At 46.5% G+C, this 8,990-nt stretch overlaps 1 protein-coding gene across 1 annotated transcript in view; it reads right to left on the bottom strand.

Annotated features, from left to right (window-relative positions):
- The window catches only part of galnt9 (polypeptide N-acetylgalactosaminyltransferase 9), a 53,121-nt gene that overhangs the window by 1,411 nt on the left and 42,720 nt on the right, over positions 1-8,990 (bottom strand). The window contains exons 7-9 of the mRNA XM_076147530.1: positions 8,463-8,648; positions 6,876-7,013; positions 4,494-4,589 (exon numbers count right to left, since the gene is read on the bottom strand). Of these exons, the coding sequence (XP_076003645.1) occupies positions 4,494-4,589; positions 6,876-7,013; positions 8,463-8,648 (420 nt within the window). The remainder of the gene's footprint in view (positions 1-4,493; positions 4,590-6,875; positions 7,014-8,462; positions 8,649-8,990) is intronic.

Here is an 8,990-nt window from a genome sequence, read left to right as displayed (position 1 = left end):
ATCATGAAGGAAAGAAATGTATGTAGTTATGTATTTTTTCAATGTTTTGCATTGTTGGAAGTCCGAGAAAACCACTGACATTTCCTACAACAACTGACCTTTGGTCCAAATGAGTTCAATCGTTTTTGTCAATGAAATATCTAAAACATTTTTCAAAGCTTTCTTTTTTCTTTTTTTGAGATTAGAAAATTTAAATAAAAAAATTACAAAAACAAAACAACACACAACAAAAATGTTTCTTTAGGTCCAAAAAATCCTGAGTCATTGTTTTAGGCTTCAAATTGAAGGTGAATTTAATGAAAACTTAACGATGAGTTTAGATTGATTCACTCATTTGAATTCTCCTGCCATTCATCACTTGCTTGTTCTCTTCTGTAGGACAGTGCTGAGTGGCACCTGATCCGTCCCTGAGACCACACAGATCTGTTACATATAGACACTGCACACAGAGATACATTATTCATCTGATAATCGTTTAAATAATGAGATGCCAAAGATGGAGAGGCCTCAAAACACACACACACACACACACACACACACACACACACACACACACACACACACACACAGCTTGTTCTTATAGCTGATGTCCACATAGTGCAGCATGAACCCGTAATGATCCCTGAGGTATCCCTTGACAGAACTGTGTTATGCTATAATAGATTTTACAAGGTGTTAGCATCATTACAGCCTCACACAGCTCTATTGGGAATCCAGGAAGTACGTTTAGATTTTATTGAAGAGGGCAGAACTTATTGAGGTTTTTACTTATTGATTATTGATATTACAATACCACAAGGATCATTGAGGGTCTATTTTACAGACTGCGGACCTGGTAAGTGAACGCCACATATCTCCAGAATGATACAGCGAACGACACAGTGACTGAGTTCAGACGTCACTCTCAACAAAACGATTCGATGTGTAAAATCGCTTCTTTGAGTGGTTTGACACAAGAATGTTTGAGGACGAGGGTTCATGATGAGAAATGTCTTATACGATAAAACCAACATTTCATTCTCTACGTATTCATCCATCACAGAGCCACAGCCGCAGGGTCACTGTGGTACTTTAAGTAGCCTCTTCTGCTGCAAACCCAACATCAGCCAATGCTTCATTAATGCAAATGTATGCTTGATGTCTTTCCTGCTCAGATGCAATTTGATTAAAAAATGGCAGAAGCAAAAATGAATTCGTCAAAGACGGATTCACAAGATAAGATGGACTCTGAAAATAAACAAATGTCAGATCTCATCACAAAAGCAGACGCATGGCAGCACTATCGACACGTTGCAGAGCTAAGATACGGACATGTCGGTGTAAACATCTACCAGGACAGATGTTGTGATGGAGCTTCAGGTTGGAACCTCCTAACACATATGTTGCGGCACCACAGGTCTTCAGTTTTGCTTCGTATTCAATTATTATTATTTATTATTATTATTATTATTATTATTTGCAGGCTTTAAAGTCCTGACTACACGCGTGGAAGGCAGTTAGTTCTAGCTATGCTGAATGAGTTAAGTGGAGAGGACAGAGGAGCATAGAGACAAACATCAGACGTCCCATGTTTGGTGTCCGTCCCTGTGATCGATTCATTGACGATGCGATCTTGCCGTCAGTTCTCGGACTCACATCCCGTATGGAGCTGGTGCGACACGCTTAATGACCTGAATTCCTCTTAATGAGGACTCAGCTTTAACTCCGTCTCTCCTTGCAGCAATGTGAGACACATAAACACATTAAACTGAATTAAAGCTAAGATATTTTTCTCAGAGTCGTTAGCCAGAGGTCATTATTGCCTTCAGGTCCATTAAGAATCCTTCATGGATTTCTGCGTTGCGGTGAGGTTTGTAACTCTGAGCGGATCCAGGGTGTGAACTCTGAGTGGGCACGAGGAAAGCCGCCATAATCCTCACTAATACCTGTTTACAGCTCAGCCCGCCAGCCTTTTATTCGCTAATACATTTAAAATGGGACCATAACAAATAATTAACGTAAGGAAACGATTCTGCCGAGCCAATTAACCTGCGTCTCTGCAGCGACATTACACACTCCGCTGCCTCGCTGGCACGGTCAAAGTTTGGGAGGCACTTTTTTGGAGGTCGAGCTAATCACAAGTTCCCTAATTAGCTCATTAACGGACTGCCACAGTGTAAACATCAGCTGGTATAGAAGGAAGAGGATCTGCTCCTGTGTTCTAATCTCCACCGTGCTGCCGTCGGTGTTTTGCTCCCTGTGAAGCAATGGTGTGGTCCTTTTATGGTCCAGGGGTCTAGGAGGTTCAAACTAAGGTGACTTTAGTTTGATTGTTTCAGTCAAAAGACGGACAGTCCACTCATTAGCCGCACAGCTTTCTGGGGATGAGACATTTCCACGTCTCTCCCTTTGGAAGACACAAACGTTATGTTGCGATTACACGTCTGCGTTATTCATCAAGACTCAGTCGGGATCTTGAGCGAGTCTCCCAGCTCCGACTGGATTAGGACATGTTTGCACGTTGCTTCAAACTTGAAAACACGTCTGACGTCCATATGAAGCTGGATCATCCTTTGCTTGTAGAACTCACAAGAGAAATAACTCTCAGCAAACAAACATACCATACAACCTGTGGAGTGCGTCAGAGGCTCTGGAACGCTTCCAACATGGAGGTGGGAACTGGGAACTGGGATCTACAAGCTCGGGACAACTAACCTCTGACTTACAATCAAATACACTGTAAATATGTTCCTGCAAAACAAAACCAGGTGTGTGTGTGTGTGTGTGTGTGTGTGTGTGTGTGAGTAGATGTGGTACAGATGAAGTCGTCCCCCTCAATGCTGCTAGCTGTGTTATGCTGCTGCATTAAGCCGAGGCGTTAGCTCTGATTTAGAGCTCCACAGGGAGAGCTAACAGGGAGGAACTCATTTCTCATGAGTACAATCGAGATTTACTCTGGACAATCCTAGTGTTTCATAAGGAATAGGAGCAAAATCACACCATAACATGGAATTGAATTGTGCTTGGCCCACAGTAATGTTGGTCATCACTGTAATCTAATGAAACCATGACAGGAAATTCATCTCCTGGGGTTAAAGGGATTAAAAGAGGCAGAGAAGCTTCACATCACTGGAACCCCCCTGAGCTCTCACACTGCTGTCCAGACTCATAAGAGTTCACCGCAAACCTTCCACCTCTGTGGTCTGAACGCAGTAATAATGTCGCCATAGTTTTGAATCCCACTGCAAATTATTGGGGAAACGATCACAGAACGCCTGAATGTGGCCGAGCGCAAAGAGAGAACGAGAGGGGGCGAGCAAGAGGAGAGAGTAAGAGAGAGAGGAAGTGTTTTGGAAGTGTGTTAACAGATATCGTCATCCAGATAATGAATCAGTCACACTCACATTGTAACGTGAGGCGAAGCCACAGGGGGCAGTGGTGCCTTGCTCAAGTGTGGCAGAGTGACAGTAACAACTTTAATGTAAGAATAGAACATTTCTGACTTTATAACACTTTTAGTCTCAGGATGCAGCAATATAATTTATGTAAATGTTTGTATATATATGCTGTATATAATTTGACTGGATTGTGAAACGAATTTCATCTCCTCTCACTGTGACCGACCTGAAACGGTTTGAATCCTTATCAACTCTGCAGGAGGCGCAAGTGTTAATTAAATAAAAGCGAAGGGAAGAGCAGCCCGTCGTCTGGTGACACACACACACACGCACGCGCACACACACACACACACACACACACACACACACACACACACACGCAGGTCTATTAAAAGTGTGTGTGTTTTGAAAATGTGTTTTCCACAAATTGGAATGTTTTGGCAAAAAGATGAAATATCCTTAAAGTTTTGGGAAAAGTCAGGTGAGAATCTTAATTTTCAAAGCTGATAGAAGACTTTAACACGTGTTAAAGCGTTCATACGGGTCCATTCAAAGCCTCCAGCACACAGAGACCTGATGACATGATTGAGCTCTCTCTAACTCTGAGCTCTGTCCACTCACTCCTTTATTCCTCACTCTGTTCTTTGGGGACTGGTATCATAACCTGGCCCGAGCGGAGGTGTGTGTATCTGTTTAAGTGCTGCCTGCTCCCATCCACTCATCCGGGCCTGGTGCGGCTGTCAGCTGTAACGAGGGTCTCGGCCACAATTTAGAGTGTAACAGCTGCTGACGCTCACTTAGACCGGGAAAGCTTCAGCCTCTTCGCCTGTTTGACGAGGAGCGATCACGTAATCTTATTGTCACTCTGACGCCGCCGCTAATTCAATAAGGTCTGAGTGAAGTTCTAAGAGGTTTGAAGAGGCGAGTAATTGTAGCGCGTCATCTTGAAGAGAGTCCACAAGATTTATGGCAGCGCAGGAGCGTCAACACGGAAACACAACACAACAGTCTGTAACCTGTACACTGTGACTGTCGTGATCTAACTGTCCACTAATTAACAGATGGGCGTGGCTGCTTAACAAATGGGAACACAGGTGGCGGTGGGCGGGGCCTGACCTGCGAGGACATGCCATGGCAGGGGTACAGGATGGCTTTGTCGTCGTCCTCGGAGCCCTGGTCCAGACAGTAGCCACTGGCTTTGCTGTTCCTCACCTGAAAGAATCACACAAGATCACTTTAAAACACAACTTGTGACTCCAGACCTGCAGACATACATAAGTAAGAAGTAAGTCAGGACTGATAAACATATAAATTACAAATGACAACAATCCTTTTGGACGTTTGGACGCTCAGCGATCATCTCAGTGCTGTTGTTGTTAAGCACCTGCAGGAAATCTCCACTCTGAGGTCAAGCGAGGAGCCCTGACCTCCAAAGTCCAAACCTGTATCTGTTAAACACCAGAGTATGAGGTGGTGCTGTGGGTTTGTGCTCCTTTGAGTGAGACGTAGAGACGTTTATACTCGGTGTCAGCAGACACTTCTTGCTTTCTGCTCCGTCTGTGTTTTGTTTCCTTTTGCCCTAAAATTGAAGCTGAAAGCAAATCAATTTCCCTCTTTTTCTTCCCCCTAATGTAGGATCGTTTCATTCCCCGGACTCTGAGTCGCTTCGCTCCCGTGTGCACGTCGTGTCGCCTTCTGTCGAGCAGATTCATTGTGGCTGCATCTTACATCACCTCAAAGTAATAATGTGGGGCTGGGGGATGATAGGACATCATTATGCAGTGACCGGTCCCACTTCTGTTTCTGTCCCTCCGCCAGGCCTCCAGATGGTGGAGTGCAGCCAGCGTGGCAGCGCTCCTGTGTGAGCTGAATGCATATGGCTTCATTTCCAGGTTGTGACATATCTATCACGCGCCTTTGTCAGGGGAAGTTCCGCTCGGCCGGCCCCGTCAGTGCGGGCGGGGGGTGGGGGGGGGGATGAGCGGTGACGGATGAGGCTCGCTGATGCCGCGGTGACTCTGCAGCAGCGGCACGAGGAAGCCCGTCTGCAGAGCTGAAACTGGGCCACAGTGGGTCCCTGTCTGAGCCGGCAGCCAGATGAGTCACATGGCTCTGATGAAGCTGATGATGAAGCTCCACAGACAGGATCATAATCATTTAACCCTTACGTACCCATTTGGTTCAATCTGACCCATTTTGACATTTGAGGAGATGAACACCCTGAATTACTTTGTTTGAAGCTGTCACAGAAAGTGGTTACCGATGGCGACGAGGGCACACAGGATGTACAGATAAGGAACCAAACAGTCCAAGTCCCAGAAAGGAGAAAACTGGAACACACACACAGACACACGCACACATATGCAACATGGTCGACAGGCGGGTCAGATAGTGAAGGAAACCCAGGAGGGAATGAGGAGAGAAGGTGATTGGCTGATTGGTGACATGTGACAGGCAGGAGAGGGAAACAGGAACAAAGGGGAGACACACATGCACGCACACACACACACACACACACACACACACACACACACACACACACACACACACACACACACACACACACACACATACACACACACACACACACAAGCTGGGAGGAGCAGAAAGAGAAAATATGGCAGATTGGGACAGAATCTGATGTTTTACCTCAAGTGATCCAAAATCCAAAACTTGACGTTGAGGTTCCAGGACCAAAACGTGATAGTAAATATTCATATTTATTATGTAGCTGATAAGCCAGTATTGATCATTTATCATAATGGTACAATAAAGCTCATAATCCAAGCATGTGTGTGTCTCCATGTGTGTGTGTCTCCATGTGTGTGTGTCTCCTTCAGACTTCACTGAGCTTCATTAAGCTGTCTGAGGTAAACAGACCATCAGCTGCCTGTGCCCGGCGGTCACCACGGTTACGTAAGATCGCTGCATTAACTTGGCGGCGTCCCAGCGACAGATGTGGAGGCTGAGCAGCTTCCTCTGCACTGCACCGGTGGCGGCGGCGCTACAAAGAATCCTCGCCTTACCAAACTTCCAGATGCAGTTTCCCTGTGTTGTTTGTTGGCTTCTGCCGCCTGTCATCACCGCTTCCTCTCCCCTACTGCGCCGAGCGTGCAGCCGAGCCCAAAACAATCAAGTCGGAATGGAAAACTAATAAGTGTTTAATTAAAACTCATTATGAGCAAATTGCAGCTAATCTTGTGCGGCGGTGCGGCGTTGCTATAACAACAAGGTGCCTTACCTCGGATGGGCTACGGCGAGCTAATCTCGTTCTCCGTCAAAAGTGTGATGTTTGAGCTGGAGGGGGAGCGAGCCCGTTGCCGTGGAGATGCTCGAGCGGACCCGATGTCAAATCTGTTTACCCGCGCTTCAATAACTAATGATCCTCCTGATAATGAAGCGGTGAGCTCAGCGCTCCGCTCTTCTTTCTCACAGTCAGAGAATCACAGTTTGCCGTTTAGCCGCAGGGATCACATGTTGACATGCAGAGCGCCTCACCTCGCCGTACGTGATGGTGTTGTTGTAGATCCTCATCTCGGGGTAAACGTGTTCCAGGTACCAGCGGAAGCTCCGACACTGCAGCCTCTTCCTCAAGGCCACGCGCTCCGACACGTCCCCGAAGTCCACGCCCGGGTTCTGTTCACCAAGACCCAGAACCAGACAGAAACCAGTTAGAGCCTCTAAAAGATCCTCTGCATAAAGCTATAGCTTTAGTTACACACTAATATGTTGACCTCTGTCCTTTGACCCTGAAACCCTCAACTTTGTTCTGTCTGTCTGTCTGTCTGTCTCTCTCTCTCCCCCCCCCCCTCTCTCTCTCTCTCTCTCTCTCTCTCTCTCTCTCTCTCTCTCCCCCTTTCTCTCTCTCTCTCTCTCTCTCTCTCTCTCTCTCTCTCTCTCTCTCTCTCTCTCTCTCTCCCCCTCCCTCCTCTCTGTCTCTGTAGAGTTTTAAAAATTTTCATTTCTTTGTCTTTCTCTTTTTTCTGTCGTTATGATTGTGGATTTCTCCCACTGATGTCATCAAGCTCTCAGCAGGCAGCGTGCAGGGAGTGTGTATGGGGTATGAGTGTGTGTGTGTGTGTGTGTGTTGATGGAATAATCATAGCATTACATCTTTGTACTGTACACAGAATAAGTCTGTGCCACAGGGCTGCTGGGTAATAACGCCGCCTGTAATTACATCGGAGAGGAGCTGCAGCCTGATTGGCTAGTTTGTCAATGTGTCACAAAGCTTCACGACCCGGTGGAGCATCAGTGCAGCCTGGGTGTGTTGCATCTCACACACATCATGGGCGTTCAGACCTGAGCTGGAGAGTGAGGTCGCTACTGTAGGCGCTAGCACATATGCTACGTTGCTACGCACGATGGCGTCCATGTTGGGATCATGCATGAGTGTCTGAGTGACGTATAACAAACGACGAGGACGCAGCATCGAGATGAAGAGGGACTTATCCATGAAGCCCGGAACACTGTATCATTTAAAGCACAGCGTGTGAATTACAGGACATCATAAAGACAGAGAGGACACCTGGAGGGAATGCGCCCATGTCCTTCATACAAGGACGCTCTGTTTACAGACAGAATCAGGAGAAATAGCTTACATTAGCTAGCAGGTTCACCGTGTGAGCCGTGTGTGTGTGTGAGGCGCGTGTGTGTGAGCCGTGTGTGTGTGAGCCGTGTGTATGCCCTCGTGTCCTCATTTGGGTCAGTGTTCAGAAGCTGCAGGCGTTGACCTTTACGTCACGGCTGAAGAGGCGATTAGAATTCCATTTTAAAGTTGTTACTGATGGAAGCAGTTGTTTATTATTTTGCAGATTGTCTCAATAGAGCAATGAAGGCAATTAAGTGAAAGTGATTTGTGTGTGTGTGTGTGTGTGTCTGTGTGTGTGTGAGCAGGCTGCTCTCAGGCTGCTCTGCTCTGCTGCCACACTGAAGGTCAAGTGGGATGAATTTTGAATTTCTATTGATGAGCGTCTATGCGGACACCAGCTGTATGTGTGTGTGTGTGTGTGTGTGTGTGTGTGTGTGTGTGTGTGTGTGTGTGTGTGTGTGGGGGGGGTGGTTTGGGTGTGATGAAGAACTCACATTCATGGGAATGTTCCAGGCCATGTAGACGTGTGATTTGTATTCATCCATCCACACCTCGGCGGCCCGCAGTGCGTTGCGTTTGGCGTAGTAATCGATGTCGTTGTTGTAGGGCTTCTTTGTGCGTTCGATGTGAGCCACCCTGGCACACGGTAACACTTCCATGCTGCCCCCACACTGCCACACCTGCGCCGCAAGGACACACATGTAGCACTCATATATAACATATTCCTGCATGTTTTGTCATTAATAGTCATTCAGTACCCGACTCAGCCTCCTCTACCATTAATCACAATTAAAAGGAGCCCAGAGTGAATTCAATGAATAAAGAACAAGAAAACTCTTGGCAATTTAGCATTTTCCATTTTTAATGTGTCGCTTAATTTGTTCTCATTCTCACTAATTAACATTCATGTAATTGATGTGAAATGCACAGACTTTGTAATCAGTTTGTGTGGAGGAGCTGAGGATCTGAGGGTCTGAGGGTCTGACGCTGAGCTCACACCTGATCACCGCGTCAGTCACCTG

The sequence above is a fragment of the Genypterus blacodes genome, unplaced genomic scaffold (genome assembly GCF_046128005.1).
Source record: "Genypterus blacodes isolate CSIRO-AG114 ecotype Tasmania unplaced genomic scaffold, CSIRO-AGI_Gbla_v1 ptg000038l_1, whole genome shotgun sequence".
NCBI classification, from domain to species: domain Eukaryota; kingdom Metazoa; phylum Chordata; class Actinopteri; order Ophidiiformes; family Ophidiidae; genus Genypterus; species Genypterus blacodes.
Note: the sequence above shows the minus strand (reverse complement) of the source record. Positions and strands in the feature narration are given on the sequence as shown.